This window comes from Spea bombifrons, chromosome 1 (assembly GCF_027358695.1).
Source record: "Spea bombifrons isolate aSpeBom1 chromosome 1, aSpeBom1.2.pri, whole genome shotgun sequence".
Lineage (NCBI taxonomy): Eukaryota > Metazoa > Chordata > Amphibia > Anura > Pelobatidae > Spea > Spea bombifrons.
The window spans coordinates 108613816-108639119 of NC_071087.1; the positions used below are offsets into that span (position 1 = coordinate 108613816).

Sequence of the window (25304 nt, forward strand, 5' to 3'; positions counted from 1 at the left end):
GCCGAATTCTAAGTGATTCTGGTCGGTGTTCTGGTCATTTAAGGGAGATCTTATTCTAAAGCGAGTGCCACATGGCAGTTTACGCAGCTATATGCACTGCTGAATAAGATTATTTATGGAAGATGTAACCCGAACTACTGCAAGCCTGTATCATGTGATAGAAAAGAGATAGCTGCATTGTGTCTCGTCTGTATAGAAACTTTTAGAAATAGGGCTTTGATAGTTGCTGGTTTACCTTGTGAGCTACAGGTTCACCTGGTAAACTGCGGTGTCACAACCAGTTTTGTTTTTAGTAAATATGTAAAATCGACTTCTGGGTTAGGTGGAGAGACAGATGGGTATGTTCAGTTTGCTTGAAAGTTGTTTCAGCCAGAGATGTAACAAGAAACCCCAGGGCTCCGGGCAAATTACTCCGGGCCCTGACTTCACCAAGCAACATGTCCCATAGTAGCTCCAAACAGCTTGTCACTGCCTGTAAACAGCCTGTATGTGCCCTCTTTGCCATCTTTGTCCCAACCAACTGATCAGTGTAACAGCTTGTCTGTGCCTTCTTTGCCACCAAACTGCTTCTCTCTACCATCTTTTGCTGCCACAGATCAGTGCCCCAAACAGCCTGTCTGTGCCATCTATGTTTCTTGACAAATGCAGCTTACAACTGAACTGTTAAAGGGATATTTTGCCGATTGGTGTTTTTTCAGTAAGTTGAAGCCCCTCGCTGTAGTAGATTTAGTAGATTGTAAGAAAATTATTAGTGAAAAAGCCCTCTCCCTGTGGGTGTTACTTGTACCCTACACTTTGACGACCTTTTTCTGTTTTCAATTTGTGAAAAAATACCCTTTTTTAAACCTCATTATAAAAAGTAATTCTTGGCAAGTTTTTCCGGTATCAGGGCTGAATGTATAACGTATAGTTGAATAAATGAGATGAATTTCAATAAGGCTCATTGAACTACCCAGGGTCAGCACAGCACTTGCAGAAACAAGCTTCATAAGGCAGTGTGAAGTCTTCAACTATCCTGCAGACTCTATTCACTGCTGCCGTAATTTGTTAGTTTGATGGACCCTGGAAGCTAGGCTCATTTTGTGTTTTTTTTTTTTTTTTAGAGGTTGTGTGTCCTTATTTTGTTGATATGGGTGGGCACGTGTTATAGTGTTATTTTTTTAAGTTATAAACATGAAAACTGGGAGCCACACTAAGGTGCAGGCTGTATATACTGGTCCCTGTACATAGTTAAAGATCAGATTTATTTTGTGGCTGGCACTTAAAGAGTTAAACATAGTCAGTGATTAGATTACACAGAATATGCCACAAAACACATCCCTTCCATGTATCTACATTCAGTCCTGATATTATAGCTTTCAATCTGAAAAAGTAAGAATGAACCTATGACATTGCATCACTTTAGCTAGTGGGTATCATTACCCATCAGCTATAGAAATGAGGGAATCTTGGCCCATCAAGAACACCGTCTTTTCACACTAAATGAGCTTAACATAACAGTAACACTTGTGATAAGATCACCTCCTTACCTGTTGCTTCTGTAAGTCATACGGTTTGTTACATACTACTTGTTATGTCCTGTCTACCCATTGCACAGGGCTACAGAATTTGATGGTGCTATATGAAACAATAAATAATAATGATAAGTATACTCCCCGTGTAACTTTATTCACTTTCACCAGTGGAAGCTGGCACCTTTTGGCTTTTTAACCACGCATACCATCATGCTACCAAGCGTCACTCTAGCACACTTACATTTAATGGAGAAAAAAAACGTTACCATTGTCATGTGTAACAGCAAGGGTCACTTTGTTGCAACAGATAAAAACACCAGTTAATTTGACATACATGTAGATTTTTTTTGCAATTTATATAGCACAACATATAGCTGCCCCATCAGTATTACAGGACACCGATGTATATTAAAGTGGGGCATCTTCTTTGAATTTGGCAAGGCACCATACCAATTGCATACATTTGGTTTTCATTTCTCTACAAATATCTAATTTGCTTACAAAAATATATATATTGGAAGGTGATCTTTACTGAAGTTAACATTAATTATGAAAATAGTCATTTATTTAAAATTTTACAGCTGTGCAGTCAGCACATGGCAATTACACATGTACAGCTTTCATAGCGGTTTCGGTATGCCACACCATGCTGTAGATTCATTTCCTCTTCTTCTTTCATAAAATGGGAATCCCACCCGTCTTACTGTATGCTTCATTTTCCACACGTGAGTAACATTTCCCTAAATGTTTTCTTTTCTTCAAACTCGGTAAACAGTCATTCATTCATTCATCTTTTTCCACTTTAATCTGTATGTAAGAATTGAGATCAGGGCAGAATGATTTCCTTCCAGTCTCTCCATCCTCCGGTTCCCCTTCATCATAGTTTTCTCTTTCCCAATCTGAATTGTAGAGGTGCGGGGGTAGTAACTTTACCTCTGCGGAGGGTAACCGGTCGGAAAGAGCACCATAGACACGATTGGCCTTGTTGCCATGTTTAGAGTGTGAGTCTATACTGTAACAAAGTCTGGACAACTCAGCTGCTCGAAAGCGCGGTGGTCGGGCCACCCAGACTCCAGGTTCTGATAGACTGTCCTCTTCATCTGACATTAGCTCCTCGGTCACTCCTTCCCATAGAGCCTGATCCTCTACTGAAAACTGCTGTACACCCCAGGAACGGTTTGCAAAAAGCTGTGTAGTAGACAGATGGAAACATGATTAGAGAGATGCCTGATTCAAAAAACATGTTAAAATGTCATAGATGTGTGGTCAAATAGTCATTGTGTATGGCGGAAAAGCAAAGAAACTTTAGTGATGCAATGGACCCCCACCCTGTATCGCCGACTTCTCAGTTTCTTCTCCTCTTTCTCTTTCAGACTTTTGAAGGGATTCATTGAGTTTCGATATTCTCTTCTCTTGGTCAAGAAGTACGCGACACAGGCACCTGTCTCAGAAATAGCAGATCACGCTGTGCATGAATGCCAGGCAGTTTAATGTGGACAGCACTTTGCAGTCAATATCATGTATTTCTTTACTATTTAGCTCACTGTCTACAGACACAGAAGGTAAGCAACATGCTTTATAAGTGAGGTGCTTTGGGTCATAAAATATGACGCTATTTGACCATTTGTGGCAGGCAATGACGGCATCTGCTTAAGTAGTTCTTATGGCCAATCCACAGCTTTTAATGTGAATACTTTTATGTGCATTCTTAAAAACAAGCAAAAAATGACACTTACCTGACTTGGAAGATGCAGCCGCAGCGCTGCCTTATATCTCCGTGGTCTGACACTTCTTGACACTGATTAGCTGCTTGAAGCAGCCGATTACTGGCATGAAAACACTCCCATGTCACCTGACACAATTTTAGTTTTTGCATAATATAATATTTTCAGGCATCTGCATATAAGCTATTTGTGTTCTAGTTCTGTTAGCTTAGTCCAGTCTGCTAGACAAACACACATACTACTAAAGCGTGCACAGGCAGACACAAGTCTATGAAGGAAAGGACTTCATACCCAATGAAAATTAGGATTATTGGAGATTTGAGCTCTCGGCTACCTGCGAGGTGATACCTGCCGAGTCAGCAATAGGACTCTAAGGGACAGTTCATGCGCATAAAACGTAACTGTTCAAATAATTCTATATACCAACAACAAATTAATAAGGTTAACGATGAATTTATACAAAAAGGTTATCCAGAATCAATATTACAAAAAGCTATGAGAGAGACCGAGATGGTAGAACGGACACATTTATTAACATCCAAAAAAAGGGACGTTCAAGAGAATACGATACCTTTAATTTTCAATTATGATAAATGCCATCACGAGTTAAAAAAAATTGTCAAACGTCATTGGTCTATACTTTTAAAGGATGATGACCTGAAACACATCCTCCCTGAAACCCCTAAAGTGATTTATAGGGGGGCTCCAAATTTGAGTTTAAGTTTAACTTCTAGTTTTATTAAATCTCAACATAAGGTTAATGGATTTATACATAATAATACAGGGTTTTATAAATGTGGACAATGCACCTCATGCCAAGGGATAAACTGTATGAACAGGTCAGCAATAAAAGTGTTCAAGAGCTGTAGAACAGGCAAACAATATAACATAAAAAATGTAATAACATGCCATACTAAAAATGTTATTTATTTATTGGAATGTCCATGTGGACTCCAATATGTTGGAAGAACGGTGAGACCACTTCATAAAAGAATCGATGAACATGTCAGAGCAATAAGGGGGGCTCAAACAAATCACACTGTACCTCTACACTTTAAAGAATGTCACAACAGTGACCCTAAGCACCTTAAATACATAGGTATACAGGTAGTCCAGAGAAATTGGAGAGGAGGAAATTTTATTAAAAAAGTTGGTCAGATTGAGATGAAGTGGGTCTATTTATTGAAAACACTACATCCTATGGGATTGAATCAGGATTTTGATCTATTTAATTTTTTAGATTAATTATTCCCTCATATAATATGAAACTAATTTATTATTATTAATATATATGTATATGTGATTTTAGATACCTATTTCTTATATATGCTTTTATATGTTTTAAATTATGTAATGTATATCTGTTTATATGGGTATTTATACATGATTTTTATAAATATTCTACTAATATGTGAGAAACACTACATGCCCCATACGGATGGGTTTGATAGGTCTCTGAGCCAATTTTTAACTTATTATGATTAAAATGTTTTATAGTTAAGTGTGTTTTTAAATCATTCTCTTTGTGCAATATGGACATTGTTACAGTTATTTTCATGGACACTTTAATATGAGTGCTAAATATGGACAAACTTTTATACATAATGCATTCTAATAATATTGGATTTAAACATCAGCTGCACTTAAAGGGATTCCACCTGGCAGATCTAATGCAGCAGAGCATATAAGGATAATGAAGAGGAGGGACTGGTATGCATCTGAGGAAGCCTGATTGGGTGAAACGCGTTATGCAAATTGGCGACACGCCCACCTGGAAGTAGCACAAACTACACAGGCAAAGCATGGAACTTTGTTTGCTTGTTGCAAGCATATAGTTTTTTAGATTTTACTACTAATAAATTGCTATTTTTACTTTCAAATCCTCCTCTTCATTTTGACCTCCTGTATATCTTGAGCTGATACTCATTGAGGAACAACAACATTGAGTGGAACACCACAAGCTGCTGTTTTCCAGAAACTATTGGATCCTATGATATTCCTACACAGACGCCCTATAGTTTGAGCAAACTTGGTTGCTCAAAAGATTGTGAGTACCAATCTTATAGGAGGGTTAATATCTTTTGTATAAACAATATTATACTATTATCTATATGTTTCTTTTATTTTTCATGTGAACCTGCTGAGAGTCTCATAGAAGACATCACATGTGATTTGAATCTAAGTATACCTGGGTTTTTTTTTTTTTTTTTTTTTTTTTTATGCACGATGGGTGTTATTTTGTAAGGACGGACATGTTCAAGTATTGCATAACACTATTAATATAGAATTATTATAAACTGAGCGCTGCACTTTATCTTTTGCTTGTTTTATTGTCACGTAGGGGTTAAGTGTCAAGTGCTGGCAGCTATTTATACTTACTTTATATATCAAAATATTTATTAGAAGCGCCGTTATTCACTTTATTTTTGTACAGCAATAGGAGGGTGCCTATGGCCAGCAAAATGTAAAGATAATATAGCTATCTCTCTGATTTGATTGTCTCACTGCTATAGTTACGCATTTACATCTTTTTTTTGCAGAAACCCATGAGGGTAGATTACAGTTTATGTATATTATTTAATAGGGCTTTTTTGTAGATATCGATATTAAAAGGTTATATTTTATGAACATTGCAATGAAATCAAAAAAGTCAACCAAAACAACATCACATGACTCAAAAGAATGGTAGTCTCTAGGTCTGCAAACAAAGCAAGTTTCTTGGTCTTACTTTATCTGATTTATTTTATGCTCAAGGAGGAAAAAAACTCCATGGGACATCCCTCTTAAACGGAAGCCACTCACCTTTTAATTCTTTATCTGTGTAATTATGGATGCTGGACACAAGTTCCTGTCTCAGCTTTTCCACCAGGAACTTTAAAACAGAGATATTCCAGGATGATTTGATGCTACAATGAGAGTAAAAGATGGAAAATCATATGTCATTTGAAGAGGACACTCTGGAACACTATACCATTGTTATTTATGTCCTCACCTCTCTGAGCCATTGAAGCGTTTATTGTTGGAGATGTGATTGTGAATGTTGTGTACCAGTTTCTGAGGAAACAAAGAAACAGACTGTTATCAGGTATCTGTCACTAAAACAGACTGTAAGGGAACATAGAATTTGACAGCAGGTAAGAACCATTCGACCCATTTTTTCTTGATGTAACGACTCAGACCTTGATCAGTCCTTGGCCTTGTCTTAGATTCAGTATAGAATTAAGCTGATCCTATGCGTGCTTAAATTCCATCACTGTATTAGCCTCTACCACTTCTGATGGAAGGTGGTTTTCACTTATCTACCGCCCTCTTGGTACATTACATCTAGACCTCTGACTCTGCAGTCTTACACTATGGCCTCTTGTTCTATTATTTGTACTCTGAAAAAACTCCCTTGTACTTTAAAATTACTTTAATACATGATTTGCAGATAGCTTAGAATTGTGCATGTCACGCACAACCAATAGTACATTTAGCGATCGAGTATCAGTCTTGTATATGATAAAGAAACTTGAAATTGAGATCTTAAAAACAGCACCTGCATTTATGTTTAAACGTGTGATATTAATCCCTGTAATGAGTTACAATGGGTTTACAACTGTTGCTCTTAAATGCACAGCCTCCCCATAATGTACACACACTTACAGATAAAACCAGATCACGCTTCCGTCGGGAACATTTTTGACCGCTGCTTTTCTGGCGGCTGTTTGAGCCAGTGTAGAACTGTGATAATGGTGGCGAGGTCGATGGCCTCATGTCCAATGCTCCACTTGTGGCCTCTGCCATAATTAAGCCGCTGGGACTAAGTGAGCTATCCCTTTGTATCAAAAGATGAGAGTGTGTGGATTTATGTACTGGGGTGGGTGATTCGTTCAATGCTTCCATTATATCGCCATTGGGCCGGGGAGCAGTTAGCTGCTTGACGAAGCTCGGAGCCAAAATTCTCGGAGCAGAGACTTCTGGGTTTAGAAAATCATCAATAGCCTGCAAGAGCAGATTAGAACATCTTAGTTTATTCTTTTGAATATTGCAGAACCTGTGAATTTATGTATGCAGCATAACGTTTTCTGAGTGACGAGGGTTTCACAATATACAGTCCTGGTAAAGTAAGTCAGGTGCAGAGTTAACAAGCAGAGCAATCGCTAGTACAAAGTAAACACATAGCTATAAAATACAACAGATGGTCCAGCACTGGTACACCTGCCAGAACTGCTGTAAACAGAAGCAGTCCTTATTAAAAGTGATAGACTGGGACTCCCATGGGGATGAAGTAATCCTAAAACTAAGTGTATGCAGTCTGCGCTGATATACACCAATCACGCTGTGGTGCTAATTAAAAATGGCCTTTTGGAATAGGGATGTAATGTACTGAGTTTGGGGTGAGGGTGGATAACCAAAATTTATATATATATATATATATATATATATATATATATATATATATATATATATATATATAATTATACATACTATAATCAGTATCAATCTGTCTTTACCGTCACAAACCGCTCTGCGGGAAGTGAAATCTGACTAATCGCACAAGTAATGGATCGTAACCAATAATGGATTATTAGGTTCCAGCACATTTCACAGAATATTACAGACTTATATGGAAAAAAAAACCCCCTAAAGACAGTTGAAAAAAAGATGCTGCCAAAGATATACATTAAGAAAAAATTATATTGTAAAAACCATTTAGTCCCATTTTTAAAAGCCAAAATGATTTCACGTGCCACTCATTTGTAATTATTCACTGTATTGTCAGGTGCCTTGGAATGCAAATACTTAAATCTACTGCAAAAAAAAGAAATAAAACATCTTAAGGCATGTTAAATCTTTCTATTATACTGACGTTCTGTATACACTTTAGCATGTTTCTTAGATATTTCTGTGAATCTTGGTCTGAGAAAACCCAGTAGAAAGTATCCACTCACCTGTACATGCATGGGACTGAGTAAGGGGGTAGCTTCAGCAAGCGTTGGCCCTGAAGGTAAGGATCCTTCCCTTGAAGCCTTGTCCAAAGATGGTGGGTGAAGCCCAGAAACTAAAGATGCAGATGCTGCACCCAACTGCCTCAGCTCTTCTATTACCACTTGCACACTACCAATTTCTTCAACCTCCTCTTCATCGTCCGGTGTTTTGCATCTTGCGTTGGCAATTGGCGTTTGATCTCGCTCTGGTTTTTCACACAACTTTCTTAGACTGCTGACTTCTTCCTGAAGGCTGCTTAGCAGGGTGCTGTTAGCCTTGGCTACACCTAACGCAGCTTCAGCAAGCCCAACTGCCTTCTCCACCCGTTGATAAATTAGGTGCAGTAGCTGGTCACATCCCTGAACTGCAACTCCTTGACCAGTAACTGTGATGGGAGTAACTCCGATGGGAGTAACTCCTTCTGCGTGGACTGATCCTCCTTGGCTACCTTCATTTTTACACCCACATTTTCCCTCATTTTGCCCCGACGGAGGGGAGAAGAGAATAGTGGCACTAAATGACATTTTTAGGACACTGATCAATCATATATGTAATTATCACCAGTCAGGGATTTTATACAAGAAACAGAGATTTAGGAGCACTTTTATTTTGCGGAGCTCACTGAACTATTTATTCCTGGATGATAATCTACATTTATGCTTGAAATCTTTATTAATTTCCCATAATGCAAATTAAGTTGCTAGTCTTTTAAACAGGCGCATATATAACAATATATGTATATTGTTTTGTATATGTCCTCCTTACAAACTCTTTAAAATGAATTATTTTAAAAAAAATGACTTCATAATATTACCAAGTGAAGACGAACATCACATTTGCACTGCTCATACATAAAGCAAGGGTCACTTGATAGGTGTATATGCCCAGCGCACTAATCTATGACAATTTAAAATATAAGAAATTTAGATGATACATTAAAAAGCTCTTCACAGTGCCATTGCCCAATGACATTGGGTGGGCTCCTATTTTGCTCCTTCTAGCTTGTATTTTTTTTTTCTTGGCTAGTAAATCGTAGAATAAAATCTGGAGCTGTGCGCATTGCAGGGTTTGTAATGTTAATTCAGTAAAATAATCTGTGATGATAGGTTAAGGAGACCGTAATATATTGATACCTCCCTCCTCTCATACACGGTCACATGTGTTCTAAAATAGGTGTGCACCCTGGAAGGATACTGCCCAAGGTACGGTCAATATCTTGGCCCCAGAGACATCAAATAATTAGTTTATTATAAATACAATGTATACATCCACCATTCATTACAGACATGAGTAGATTCAGAGTGTTAAGCCCTCTAATACCAGGCACGAGCAGATTCAGAGAATTACCTCCTCTATTACCAGGCATTACACACACAGTGACAAACACAAAAACACCCATACCTGCTGCAGCTTACACTGAGCTTGGTGTGAAGGAGGTACTCAAGAGAGGCTTCTGAGTTGAAAAGTCTCTCCTGATTGGCTGAGACCTCCTTCACTCAGACTTCTCATTCCAGGACAGTGCATTGTCCCGGACTGAGGATGCCTGGACCCGGGACTTAAAAGTCCCATTGCGGGACTGTCCCAGGCAGTCCGGGACATGTGGTCAGCCTTAAATTGCGGAGGCATATTTACAAATGTTATAGCTAGACCATTTCCCCCCTTCCCGTTAGTTATTTTTAATTTATATACCAATAATATCCAGTATACTATTGGCATACTCAGTTGGCACCCTTAAGAGATCAGGTTATTGAAAATGTCCAAGTATATGTTTTATTCTGAGGACACTACATAAAATTTGACTCATGAATTGTAAATAAAAATACCATAGGAACGGTATAAAAATAATGTTACATTGAAGACTTTAGCCATATGAACCACTACAGGAGTTTCTACAGCAAAACTCTTGGGAGTTTTATGTTCGAATCTTCTAAAATACCACAAACACGTTCCATCCCAAACATTCCCGCGCTTACAGACGCTACGGATATTGGGCGTGGCCTGTATACACCAGGCACTTTGCATCATCACGTTACCCTGTACGCGCGACATACAGAGACCCGTGTACCGTGCGTGCACGCGAGGCCACACCCACACGGGCAGCCAATTGGATTTAAGCATAAGAGGCAGTAAGGCTCGACAACTAGCGCCAGTTGAGGAGGGGTTGAGGTTGAAAGACGGGTAACGAAGGCCCCTCTTTATTTGCCATACTCGCGCCCTCCTCGCCATTCGCTTGGCCACCGTACGAAAGTTGGGTTGAAAAACTAATAAAAAGACGTACCCTGTGTGGGAAGATTAACCCATTCACAGCCGTGTGCGCCAAAACCCTTGCCGGGCTACAATTAACATGTTCAATGCCAGAAGACGGCAAGCCTCAAACATCTTGCTCGTAAAGCCTACACGCTAGCGACGTAGTTTTATTCACTCGGACGTGGGTTAAATAAAGTAGTGATTAACTATTTCGGCGCCAGAAGAATGTGATCCCTTTGTACACTATAACCAATTAGAAGTACAGAACTCATTCTCTCACTAGATCATGCCACAGACACCGCGTATTATCTGAATAGCCCCACCACACTAACCATTAGCCTTTTCCGTGTACTACCTCCATTCACAGAACCGTAAAGCCGCTTATATCAGCCAGCACTACGCAAAGTAGTACGTGTTACCAGATACAAATATGCAAAGCACATCTAATTCACTGACAAAGCAGGACCCATCCCCTAAGAGACGTCAGTAACAGCATTCCCTTCAGTCTATTCCCACCATCCCCAAAAGACACGAGAGAATATACCAGCAGGGGGAGGGTAGGAAGGGCAGAGAATAAATATACACCCAGAGAAAGAAGGGATGTGAAAATACCCTGAATGATGGAGAGGAGAGAAAGGCAAAGTGAAAATAAAGGCAGGTCTTGGGGTTTAATAACCCCCTCGATTACATGAAAGGATACGTGAAGGTCAGCGTGTCCCCTTTGTATTCTTGGTGCTGTGTGTGCACAGACGGGTGCACAGCTAGTACACGCCTCTCCTGGCTCCCGATTGGTGATCAGGGTGTAAGGAGGCGGGATCTTACTGCGTACACGGGGACCTTCGGGGGACTCTTGTACATTTTAACCCCTTGAAGGTTTGACCAGCTAGCGCTCAGCAACTCCGAGTGCCCTAGTTTGACAGTGTGCTCCCTGTCTTGTTTTAATGCAGTTGGAAGCTTTTATGTACCAGTGTGGACATTGGGTAAGAGGCAGTACACTTGGCAAGTTGATATCATGGTTGCAAATGCACCCAAGAGGAAACATAAGTAACATTCCATCAAGACAAAGAACAAGGAGTGCTGGGAGTGGTGGTATGGCCCCCAGGGGTTGGATACAAAGAACATTTCTGGTGCAAAGTGGCATTAGTGGATTAATCAACAAGAGCATACTGTTGGTTTCTATGGTGATTGCACCACCTAACCATCTTACACCAGAATGGCTCTTGATCCAAATTTGTTTTGTATGAAAGGAAGCCTAGTGTCACTCCATATAACTTTTTGGTGAGAATACCACCAGCTGCTGGTATACCTTCCTGGTTGTACTTCTTTTCACTTGCTTTCGGTTGTTCAGAAAATCCTTCAAGACCAACTTCTTCAGGGTCGCTTACAAACCTGCACATTAACTCCCTTCCTCCCGCATCCCATTTGCACACCATTCCTAGTCCCACTCCTGGTTTCAGGCAATACTTACTTATGTCCAGCAATATTATTTTCTTATAACCCCTGTATGAAACTATAAATATTCATCATCATTGTTTAATAACATAGGTAATGAAATAATTTTGCAACTCACATGCTAAATACTGGTTACTATTACATACCTTATTCACTATTCATCATAATGATTATTGTTTTTTTTTTAACTGTAGCTGTATGATAAATTATCTTGGCAGGTCACAAAATATTAATATATTAATCACAATATTTGGCATTAATTACCATCTACATCGACAATAGTTGGTGTGTATAGCGTAACGACATGTCTAATTAGCATGAATTTTTACATATTATGTTTACGACCTTAAATGTTTTGTTAAAAAAAAACTATTAACGTGTCTATTTTTGAAAGCATTCTTACTTTATAGCATTTCTTCATACCTGCCTAAAACATTTGCACAGTACTGTATTTAACTGAACAAGTTGTGTGCTCTAGCTCCTTACCTCGTACTTCGTACCTCGTACCACTATAGATAAATTCGTGCAGTGTGCTTGTCCTACGTATTAAATGCTGGTCTTTGATTTGCCAGTTTTTAAAATTGCATTCTTTTTTGTTTATTTTTATCATTGTTGGAATAAATTACATTTTATATGGTACTACGTTATGGATGCTCATTATCATTTGTATCCTTGGTTGCTTACATCGTAATACTGGAGGACGGTCTCGCTCACATATCAGGTCAAAGGTATTTGGCAACAATGTCCTGTTCAATTTCAAAAAAAAGAACAGCATACAAAGATCTTAAATAGAGGAAAGATTTAATCATATTGTAAATGCTGCCCAAAAGATTTCTTACTCTAGATGTCCTTTTGGCTGAATATGGAATTTAAAGTGGAATTTTTCACAAGTAAAACCAGCTCCGATGTGACTGCCTATGTTTCCAGCCCACCTTCTCCGTCTTGTGTGTTTACTACAGACACAGTTAACTGCATGGATGAGATGTACTGAAACTAACAGACCTAAAACACCTGGAATTAAACATGTCTGCTGTTTTAAACATTTCTAAGCATGTTAGCTTTTTCAGCTTTAAGAAAAGCCCAGCATCTGATGGACTTTATAAATTAGAGGCCAGGGTGTAATAAATTACATGTATTTATATAGCACCTGCAGATTCCGTAGCGCCGTTACAACAGAGTCAGTAGAATATTTTAACCCCTTTAAAACAGCTCTGTCCTTTTTTTTGTAACCTTTGTGACAATGGCTGTTTTAACATTTCTGCGGAGCTCATTTTTAGCTTTAATTTTCCTTCTCATTTAGTTACCCATGCAAATTATATATTGTTTTAATTTGGAGAAGTTATTTCTTTAGATACTATTATTTTGAACATTTACTATAAAATATAGTGAAAAATTAAAAAAAGGACTTTACTTACCGTATTTTCCGGCGTATAAGACGACCCCCAATTTGGCAGTTAAAATATAGAGTTTGGGCTATACTCGCCGTATAAGACTACCCCTCTACCCAGTATATAACAACCAGCCAATCACGGCAAGCACTGTACCTTACCGGTGATTGTATACAAAGCCTGCTTGGATTGGGTGGGTCAGCTCTCCCTAACATACGTACACACCAGCTTACAAACACACATATACACATACACTGCCCTTAACATACGCCTGTCCATACATACACATTTATACACTGCCCTCACCACACACCCCTGCCTTTACACACACTGCCACTCTGTGTGTGCCCCCCCCAAGATATGCTGCCACTCTGTGTCCCCCCCAGATATGCTGCCACTCTGTGTCCCCCCCAGATATGCTGCCACTTTGTGTGTGTGTCCCCCGAGATATGCTGCCACTCTGTGTCCCCCCCGAGATGTGCCCCCCTCCCCTAGACTTACCAGTGCACACCCCCGGAGTCCTGGGTGTCTTGCGGGGCCGGTAGGGGACATCTATTCTACGCAGAACGGTATACAACTTCCGGCACCGGAAGTTGTATACCGTTCTGCACTGGTAAGGAGGATTGTTAAAGCTATCCCCCCTTGGGAATTCCCGGCAAGGGAGATTGTTAAAGCACACCGAGCAGACGTGCTGGCAGTGGGGGTTTACGCACACCGCCGCTGCCGGTGAACGTCTACGCGATGCGCTTAGACAACCTCCGGAGCCTGTCTGAGTGTATCGGAGAGTAGGATGCAGGTCCCTGCACCGCTGCGGGGGATCTGTATCCTAACCCTACCAGACCTCGAGCTCTCTGTTGGGCTAGTTAGAGGGAGGTCGTGATCTCCCCAACCAGCCCTGCTCATCGGGCGCCCGCTGATCAGGGCTAGTTGGGGAGATCACGATCTTGCAGCTACCTCGGCGCGGCCCTGAAGACCGGCCCAGGGGAGGCGGCTTCTCAGCTTGCCCCTCCCCTAGAGATTCGTGATTCTCCAGTCCGGCTCGGTGAGTAAGTATACCCGGCGTATAAGACGACCCCCGACTTTTGAGAAGATTTTCTCGGGTTCAAAAGTTGTCTTATAAGCCGGAATATACGGTACTTCTATTTGAAAAATCTTTTACTCATCTAATGAAAAAACTGCTAAATAGATTTGTAATAAATAAATATTTGTCTGAGTTAAGAAATACAAATTAATTTTTTTTAAATGGGACAATAAGTAGAATATTGTTATTTTTAAAACCATTTGTTTTAAATCTAGTCATTCTGCCCCCATGTCCTATTTGGGACATCTTTGAACCTGGTCAGTTCAGTTTTCCCATTCAAACCATATATGTTTGAAAACTAGACACCTCAGAGTATTTAAAATGATAGTATTTTAACGCTTTCCATGCACTAATTCTACTACCAAAATGTATGATTATGATTAGTAAGCCGACTCTATTGATTTGCATGGCATTTCAGCAACACCATTTGAGTTTAGGAGGCGATTGTCAATCGCTTCTAAGATCCTTTAAAGCAGATGTCTGCTGCCATATTTAATACGATCAGATGGGGTACCTGCAGCAGTTTTCTGTGTTGCTGAATGCATTCATATCAAGGCATTACAGCATTTCCGTAAAGTGCTTGGCACTTAAATTGTCTTCAAGAGGTTAAAATTACAAACGTTAACAAATTGGTACAAAAGGACAAAAGGGTCCTGCTCTTGCGAGCTTACAATCCACTCTGGGGTTAAGGGGGAAGTGAAACAGGAGAGGACTGCTCGAATGGGGATGAGTTGGTCAAATCAGGATAATCTGTAGAGGTTATTGGTCGTTCAGATTAGGATGCTGGTTTAGAGTGTTAGAAAGAAAGGTTGCACACTTTTTGAAAAAAGTGGGTTTTCAGAGAGCTTTTGAAAGTTGCGTATGAAAGTCTGACGGAAAGAGGAAGGGAATTCCAGAGAAGGAGTACAGCAGGGGTGAAATGCTGAATTTTTGGAGTGGGATGAGGTAATGATGGTAGAAGAAAGATGCAGGTCATGAGCAGAAGGGGAGCCAATGGAGCGACTGGCGTAGTGGAGCAGCAGATGAGGAACAGTGACAGAGAAAGATTAATTTTGCTACAGTGTTGAGGACGGATTGGAGCAGTGAAAAACGGGAGTGACCAGTAATAAATCCAGACAGGATTAGCAATAATCCATACAGGATATCACAAGGGAGTGGATTATTATTCTGGATGTTTCTTGTGTGAGGAATGGGCAAATTCGGGAGATGTTTTTCAGGTGAAAGCGGCAAGATTTGGTGAGGGACTGGATGGGAGGGATGAAGGAGAGAGCAGAGTCAAGTGTGACACCAAGGCATCGAACTTGGTCATTTGTTTGGATGGTGGAGTTGTCAACAATGATAGAGATGTTGATGGGATGACGAGATAACTCTAAGATCATTCTTTGGAATGTTAAACTTTGGATAATACAATGCCATTCATGATGCAATTCCAGAAAGGCAGTTGATAAAGCGGGTTAAAATAGAGGGTGAAAGGTTAGGAGAGGAGATATAGATTAGGGTGTCATCTGCATTTAGGTGATATTGGAAACCAAAGGGAGATATAAGTTGTCCAGGTGAAGACGTGTAAATAGAGAAGAGTAGAGGGCCAAGAACTGATCCAGTAGCCCACCCCAGACATACGTTCAGTTGGCATTAAGCAGTGCAGCTCAAACTTAAAGCTGCTGATTGACTGGGAGCTTTCCTTGTCTCTCAAAATGAAATGACCTAATGGTTAATAGGCTATAACTTTGTACCTAGCTTCAATTGCTTTTTCTGGCCACAAGGTGGCACAGGATGTCACTACCATCTGGAATAGGAAACTACGTACCGTATATGTTGTTTTGTCCAAATTCACTAATCAGTCAAATTGCATATGACGTTTTGTTTTTTTCTTCTTTCACTGAAAGAGTCGACTTCCTAATTTCCGAATACATCATGAGTTTTCTTGGTAGGTGACATCAGGCACAGGTACCAGGAGACGTGTATGGTGGCAGCTCATTTGGCACGCTGCATCGGTAGGACACGTATCTTAATCTGCTGGACATTGGTGGGCTCATGGGCAAACCCAGTTCTCAGGCTTATTATTAAATCAGCAGAAGTGAGCTTACTGGTGTGTGGCAAAGTGAAAAGAACTTGCATTTCTTTTTACTACAATGAAATGTATCTGTTGAGTCAATAACACCATGCTGCTGAATTACCAAATAACAGATCCTTGGGATTTTTGAACAGAATCATAGCTGTGCCAACCAGTTTTGGTACATCTGCCAGGCTAATAGAAGTGTCAACTATGGGCATATAAACCGTGCAATGTTGGTGGATGTTGATGTTCCGGAAACAGGGTTGGTCTTGGTACAAGGCATCCCAAAAAACTGCCTGGGACACCAGCCAGTGGCATATGGTCTAAAGTGATCACAGCCCTTCAGGCACTTTACTAGGGAAAGTTTGCCCTATTAGGACCAAAATATCTGTGTCTCGTTCGTATATTAATGTCCCCCTTTTTTAGGCGTTTAGAATGTACTAGGTATTAGTTGTACAACCCTAAAAGTCACAATCATGTATATAGAAACAGCACAAAATCTAAACTAAATAAATGCATAAAAAATAATCTAAAATGGAAAAAAAAAAACTATTACTAGACGAGTATTCGTGTCTTGGGTGACATTTTGTCCAGGACCGGTTCTGTCTTTAAAATGATGACAAAGCAAGGGATAAAGTAATTCAGAGAAGCCAAACACCTCCAACGAAAGGAGTACTGCTATTTAATTATTAAAGTGTATATTGAGATGTAGCAAAACGTGGTTGGCCAGACTTAATAGTAACGAGGAAGCATCAAGAGTGTGTCACAACTGTCTGTGCCGTTCGGAGGAGCTCAAATGGACATCATTCTAAAGAGCACTATATGTGGAGCAAACATAAGGAACAGTACATTGGTTTCCATGGTAACAGCTCTGCGTTACACATTTTGCTCTATACATTTTTTCCTAGTGACTGCACACTAGAGTAAGAGTCATGTCAATCAACTGATAAAATCAGTTGCGCTATTGCAAAAACCTCAAAATTGATCAAAACGTTTGAATAAGTTACCTTATATTCAGTATTTTAAATCTTCCAAAGTGTCATAATATTTAATGATTTATTTTAGTTGCAGCTAATAAAAGAGGTGTCCAGGCTACTATGTGACCAGCAGCTTTCCCTTGTTATTAGCAGAAATATGGCCCTTTTGGTATAAACAGTATTTCTACCATAGGAATGCAGATGCGATATGACATATGTAAAATGATGTATATTACATCACTATTTTGTTAATGCTGCATATTCATTTTTATACGAATAAGTGAAACACTGTGTACTATTACCGTTATTTGCGCGTCTTAAATCGTGTGGATAAATTGTATGCATCAAAGGCAATTTCCTGTAAAAAAAGCAGATGCCAGGACAAATGATACCTAAATGCGTTCCGTACCAGTAAATCCTCTTTATAATGAGCTACAGGTTGTCATCCCGGAACCTTTTGTTTCTTTTGTTCTTGACACGTAATTCCCAGGCACATCGTTCATTAACTGATGGGTATATTTATGTATTCTCAAAAGCCTCTTCATATAATGTGCAACAGAAATATTACGATAAAAATACATTTAAAAAATGTGGTCACATTCAGGACTCATGGAATGATGCAGAGGTGGCGATAAATAAAAAGCCTTTAACAATAGGTACCCACAGGCAAGGGGAAGAATCTCATACTCTCCCCAAGTTGTAGGTTAAGAAAATATGGCAGTTGAAATGGACGATAAAGCTTACCATAGGTAAACAAAGGAGCTGATTTGAGTTTATGTTTATTTTCATGCCTTATTTCTGCAGAACATTGCTGTGGGTGTCCATACTTAGAACGGTTACCGCACTTACATGTATAGTAGCCATCACTATATGGGTCCTATGAATTACCTCCAGTATGCATGCAGTAGTTTACTAGACGTGTGTAAATAAACGGCAGGGATGGTGCTCACATGTTAAACCTATTTGTAAGAAATTACACAGTAAGGGCTATGGTAGACTCATCCAGTGCAAAATATAAACCGTATGCACCAAGTCTTACAAAAGCCAGTAATACAATAAAGAAAGAGACCCTGAAAACTCCAGAGTGTATATATAGCAGGGAGAAACATGTAATAATATGCCTCATCGAGCCATGACTGAGCAAGCGCACATCATCTGAACAATGACAGCGCCGTGTCTGACAGGATGGGTACAGCGACAGTCGAGTGTCTAACAGAATTATGTCACAGGCACAAGGCTTCATCTGTGGAAGGACTGAGTTTCAGTGACAGGGGCACGTGTGGAAAAATGAAGATGCAGAGAGATTTATGTGCCTCTGTCATAACTAACCAGTACTTAAAGAGAAGTGTGTTACAAATGTCACAGAGATGTGACAGCGGGATATGGCATCTGTCAGGGCAGTAGATCACCAGCACACAAAACAAAGGACGGAGTCATTTACTAGAAATACTGCAGCATATGACTAGTTTGTAGAGGAAATCTTAATCTAATGATGTTTTTGTGTAAAGTCATGTTAAAATATATTTCCTTTGACACGTACAAGGGTGGCTGTTAAAGCCAATAGACTGCAGTTGTTACACCACAGACAAGCAGTGACTTTTTGGTTACTCGTGGTATAGATTTGTCTAGGGACCGTCAATGTTTTTACAAGTATGACATAACAACCTTACTAAAAAGAAAAGGCTGAAATGTTAAGCATTGAAGTAATCACAGCCAACCCGGAAATCTCTAAACGTCAATCAGTACCGTACCTGCAAAATATCGGAAAGGCACACATTCTACAAACCCTGTTATGGTTAAATGGGAAGTCTCCCTGAGCATAAAACACAGTGCTGTATACAATAATGAAGGTTAGCATTGCGGGAATTTATATCATTTGGTGGCAATAAACTTCCTTTATCTGCAGACCTGGTGGCTGTCAGTGTAGACAATTGATATTTTAGATGGCTTTTCCTACCCAAACACTGCATTGAGCTGATTCTTTATAAAATTACTTATGAAGTCTGTTCCTCACAGACTCATTAAATAAATGTCCGACTGGGTGATTAAAAACAAGCCACTCTATTCTTTACCGCAGGTAATATAAAGAGCCACGTTGTTTAGTAGCCTGGCATTAGATAACAGAGCTAGAATATATACCAATGACCAATATGCAGCTGCCTGAAAACATATGCAAAAACTAGAACTGTATTGAAAAATGCTTCATCGGATACTAACATTTGTTTAGAGCCCCTCTTTAATGTTGGTCAGGCTTCACACTGATGTGTGTGTGTGTATATTGTATAAATGTGCTGGTGGAAATGTCAGACAACGTTGTCTATTTGCAGAGCACTGCATCAGGATAGCACCGCACACAGAGGATTACACATTAGGCTCTGCTCATTGCAGCTGTCTGTTTTGCTCTGTAGGATGCAAGCAGCGTATACAATTATGACAGATGATTCCTGTGATGGGGGAATAATTCTTAATTTTTCCTCCTCACAGGTTTGTGGGCATCAGAGCGTGTTGTGCACACAACATTGAACCCCTCCCAGCATCAGTAAAAGCAAATTCTGCAGTCCTCCTTGTTCACATTCTCATAACGTGTCTTGCACACAAACACTGCCTCTTACACACAGATCTGCAATGCAGAGTTTTAACCCTTTTAAAGCAGCCAACATCAAGAAAGATGCTCACATACAATTCTTATCTGAAGGAGACGGCAGGGTAATGGAAGAGCATATCAGCCGGTATTAATGAACAGGAGTATTTGAAGTTATTTGCTAAGTATCCACAAACCTTACTTACAATAATCACTGGATGCAAAATTGCCTTTTTTATACTGATGTTTGGTTTGAAGGTTTTAAGTGATAGTGAAACCACATGAAACTCATCTAGTCAGAAGGAAAAATGTTAAAATTGTTGGTAATAGCAGGCAGAAGATGTAATAAAACACACACATATATATACATTAGTATATATTAGTAAGGTTAATGGCTCTTTGTGGCTGAGCTCTGGTTACACTTACACTAGCTGCAGAAAAAGATACAATAGTAGACAGAGGCCATTGGGACTGAAAGAATGTTAGCTCCAAAAGCTTGTTGGTTCTTTACCAAACTATAATGAACCTTCTTATTGTCACCTGCAATTAGACAAAGCTGAAGTAGCTCAGGGAGACATGAATAAACAGACTAGTGTTTGAGTATCAGAAAATTTAATGGAACATCTTCCAACAGGGAACAGAAGTCATAAGAAAATATCCAGACCATTAAAACCTACAACTAGGTTTATAGATAGGTCTGCCCCAAGGCCCTCTCACCCCCCCAACTGAAGCCAGCAAACCTTTACTAGTAACCTTAGTCGCTCTAGATGAATTCCCCCTTCAGTTGGTCTTGCTTCACTGCCGCCTTTGATATCACATTATTTAACAAGCCTTGAAGTCCCTCAAATAACCCCAAGACAACCTGCCCAAAATAAAGCCCTAACCATGACACTAAGTCACGGTGCCCAGTTACACAATCATGCGCCTATTATTTGCTCTCTTCTTTGTATTTCTGATGTAAATCGGCCACATCGTCCTGGGACACACGCACCCAGCCATCCTCTCGAACGTGGTACAGGTTCACTACTCCACCGGAGTAGGCATCACGGTAAGTAGCTTGGTAGATTGAACGCCGGGCCAGTTCTTGTGCCTCTTCTGGCTCCAGGTCATAGCTGTATCCTCTGTCCAGAACGCCATAAGCATACATAGAACCAGATCCCACAGAGAACACAGACCCAGACACACGGTTCCCTTCACTGTCCACATAGTACAGACCTGTGTGGAAAGGACCATTAGATGATTGGCAAAACATACCTCTACAGTACAACTTATTATAGGATTAATATATCTTTTATATAAAGAAACCGATGGCAGATAAGAACCATTTGGTCCATGTAGTCTGCCCAACCTCTGTATATGTATATAGATCAACAGATATACAAATGCTTTGGCTTGGACTAAGGGTTTTTTTATACATTTCTTCTAGATTGTGAGCTCATGTGAGCAGGGTCCTCCTTCCCTCTTGTTTATGTAAGTCAAATTATTTATTTTATATTTAGCTCCATCATATTTCGCTGCACTGTACTTGCAATGTCCTGTTTGCCCATTGTACAGCTCTGCAGAATATAATGGTACTACATAAAATATCTGATAAATGGCAAATGTTCTCTAAAATGTAGCATTTTGAAAAGCACACATACTTCTACAAAACATGTTATAATAAATAAGATTTCTCTAAAGGTCTGCATCAATCTCATTAAGTACATGCCACAATTCATGATTCCCCCAGTATTAGGAAAGGGGTACGCTATGTCACAAATATCAAGTTGATAATGCTGTACTCACCCTGACACACACACACGCTAACACCACATATGCTGACATCAAATACTAGCATATACAAACTGATGCTAACATCATATGCTAACACACACGTTAACAGATTCCATACAATAACACACACTTGTCAAAAGCATACACTCCCTAATGTCATACACTTTCACATACACAAAAGCTCTACCTCTCCCATCATCACAGCTTCTTTTCCTTCCTCTTCTCTTTTACATGGAGCCCTGTCTCCACTGCAGCCAGTGGGAGCTTCTGTCCTACCACTACTTGGCCACATATTACGAATCATGTGACCCTCACAGGGTGCCTAGGTTAGCCACAGTAAGGTGGGTGCCCGGCATCTAACGGAGAAAATACAATACAGTATACATCTTTTGGTTTTTACTCACCGGGACCTCTCTTGTCCCAGCCAGATATCATGGTTCCCATGGACAACCCCATTCCTTTATACTGGTACACCATATTGGCCAGCAGCTTGGATGCAGCTGCTACAGAAATGCGCTCCTTGTTCCTTAGTTCATAGATGCGACACTGTCGAGCCAGGAGTCTTTCCCAGAAGCTGCAGTCTGCTGCTCCTCCAGCCATCGTGCCTAGTAAGTAAGGATTAATTTCAATAACTTTCTTCACTGTCTGTGAGGCAATGTAAGAGCCGGCGGTGGCACGTGAATCAACAGCGACGATCACACCATGACGGAACTGAAATTAAGAAATAGAATGTCATAAGAGTCAGATACCAGGACATGCTCACAAAGCAGCTACCTCCCCCCATATTAAAACAATGAGCAAAAGAAACACACTTACTTACGCAATGATGCACACTAAATATTTAAACAATACTGTAGGAGAAGTGATAGAAAGTGTGAGTCAGACATACTATAGAGTGAGCGAAGCGCATCCATAGTGTCGAAAGTCTAGTTTTTACCAATAAATAGAACTATTAGTGGTAAGAGAGATGTGATAGTAAATAGTCTCATTCCTGATGTAGTAGGAAAAAATGCATATTAAAAGGGACTAATGAGTGCATGTGTGTGTGTATATATATGTATGGAAACCACTACCACTGAGGGTGTGTAGTTGCAGCTTTTTCTAAATATCAATACTTTGTTTTCCTACGACGTATGGCACCTAAACAATTAACTAATATATGTAAAAATAATTTGGACAACAGCTGATATACTATGCAGAAAACTTGTACACAATGACTCAAAGGTACATTCTATGGTCTGGCTCAACATAAGTTTTTCCTTTTGTCATCTACCTGTATTCTTATATTGATTATATTGAATAGCAATATCTTAACACATTTATTACTATATTAAAATATAGCAATACATTTTTGGCTATAACTCCTCTAAATATTAATGTAAAAATATAGTATCAAAGCTGAATTTCCAAAGTCGACAGGGATTTTTTTCCCCCAGAACGATATTTTGTTATATATTATAAAAATTTTCCTAGTACTAAAATATGAAAAAAATCAGTTCTTGACAAAATCTCATTTACCTCCTTCACGTGTGAGTACTTTCTCTACTACAGAACAAAGACACTCACTTTTAATGTAGCAACACAGGACATCAACACATCTGGGCAACTATGACAAGGTGTGAGTTTTTCAAGTGTGGCATGTTGATTGGACTATTCCATTGGTTGCTACGGTGATCAGACCACTTTTAAACACTTTGCATCACTTTTCATACTTAGTCCTTCTTTAAGTTATAAAGGCGAGTGTGCTATATGTATGTTAGGAGCCATACATCAATTGATAAGACACGCATGTACCAAAAATATAAAAAATAAATTGAGAATGAAAAACTACGGTGCTATTATAAACCCCAATGGACTGGCCGGCACCACAGTAAGAAAACAGCTTTATTACTCCCAACTTGGCATGATAATTAAGTTAATTTCCAGGACACTAAATTAAGCCAGGTACACCTGTCAAATAATGTGATGCTCTACCTGCTAGAAAAGTACCCTTTCCTATTAATAACTGACCCACCAATTATTTACAGATCTATAAAAATATCCACCATGCATTAAGATCCATTATTCCTGCTCCCCAGCAAATGAAACATCCCCCCTAACGACTTCCATTCACAGCATCCCTGCCGCTTCTGTTTGTATAAATCATATTATTAAGGGCCACAGCCCCGTCAATGAACTATGGTTTCTATGGGCTTTGTAATAAATGGCGACCACATAAGCCCAAAGCGAACGATGCCCTTCCATACAGACACATTAAACAATATAATTTGGTCTTGTCATACAAAGTGACCAGTTTACTCTAATAGCAGGACACATTATAATCAGGAATGCTGCGTAATCCCCATCATTGCGCACCTTGAAGGCAAGCGTGGTAGTCCCATGAAGAAACTCTATCCCGGGTTCGGCGACTCCCGTACCGGCCCCCGGAGGCAACTGGAAATTCAATGCCTCGTAGTCAGCGTTATTATTCGCCAAAATATCCCGGTGTCGGTTCCACAAAAGGCCTTCGCATTTCACTACGCTAGCAAGCGCCATATTTACTCCTGGGAAGCCGGGAAAGCGTGCTTGCCAATGTTTTATACGACGTAAAGCGACGTCTTACGTCAGCACAATGATGCTGCAGAATCGGCAGACATATCGCAAAAGGGCATGACTAGGCTTGAAGCGCTTGTGTTGTATACGTGGTAGCCATTTTGGAAGTGGGCACGCCTGCGTTTTCGGGCTCTTCGTTAGGTTTCAGCGAGCAGTGTACGGTTTGGGATTTAGACATTGACTAGCGTTATAGAAATATTTTTAAAACAAACTTAAATAGAAAAAAAACCCTCATCGTTTAATAGTGAACGCAGTATTAAATGGACAGTTCAGTGTTGCATACAGCAGTACCAATACAAAATGGCTAGTAAAATACTTTTTGTATGTGAAATCCCAGACGCCACCCGTGCTGTCTGGATGCCGGAATACATGCAGAATAGGCGTTAATGAGCAATGAAAGCTGTATATATCTGTGCGCAAGGACCAGATGTGAGGCACCACTAGGAAGGAGGTCAGGCGTACCAGTGAACGAGAGGGCTGTCTTGTACTTGAGCACAGGGTGGGCACTGATATTACTCAAGGTGGACATTTACTGGGGTCTTTGATGGACAATCTAATGATGTTCAATGGACCTTTACAAACCTTGCTATGGACACCTTGTAGGGACACGTTGCCTATCCCTGCTTGAGCAGGAGCATGAATGTCCTTAACAGGGACCCAAGAGCGTTCCTCATGTCTGTAGTTATATATTATCCTATATTACTAGTAATGCAATATGAAACAAATATGAAAACAATTCAGTTCTTGACACAATCTTTCATTTAAACCCTTCACGACCAAGTACTCTGTATCCCTATCAGTCTTCAAGATACTTTTTGAAACAGTGCCGATGTCCAGGATTTTGGGGACAATATATTGGTCCTCATCCTAGATGATAACAAGAAGAGTTTGAAGGGTAGGTCTGAAATGTTAACCTTGTGGGGACTTTTGTTAGAGCTGTTTCAGTAG

General features: G+C 39.9%; 2 protein-coding genes across 2 annotated transcripts; both read right to left on the minus strand.

Annotated features, from left to right (window-relative positions):
* Nucleotides 1-1743: 1743 nt before the first annotated feature.
* C1H14orf93 (chromosome 1 C14orf93 homolog) lies at nt 1744-8767 on the minus strand. The gene is made up of 6 exons (XM_053468350.1): nt 8173-8767; nt 6884-7222; nt 6231-6292; nt 6041-6144; nt 2843-2955; nt 1744-2702 (listed from the first exon to the last, which is right to left on the minus strand). Exons 1-6 carry the CDS (start codon nt 8731-8733, stop codon nt 2298-2300), a joined length of 1584 nt encoding a protein of 527 aa, XP_053324325.1. The 5' UTR covers nt 8734-8767; the 3' UTR covers nt 1744-2297.
* Nucleotides 8768-20586: 11819 nt separating this feature from the next.
* Nucleotides 20587-24327, minus strand: PSMB5 (proteasome 20S subunit beta 5). Its single transcript, XM_053468445.1, has 3 exons — nt 24120-24327; nt 22169-22475; nt 20587-21206 (listed from the first exon to the last, which is right to left on the minus strand). Exons 1-3 carry the CDS (start codon nt 24297-24299, stop codon nt 20920-20922), a joined length of 774 nt encoding a protein of 257 aa, XP_053324420.1. The 5' UTR covers nt 24300-24327; the 3' UTR covers nt 20587-20919.
* Nucleotides 24328-25304: the final 977 nt, after the last annotated feature.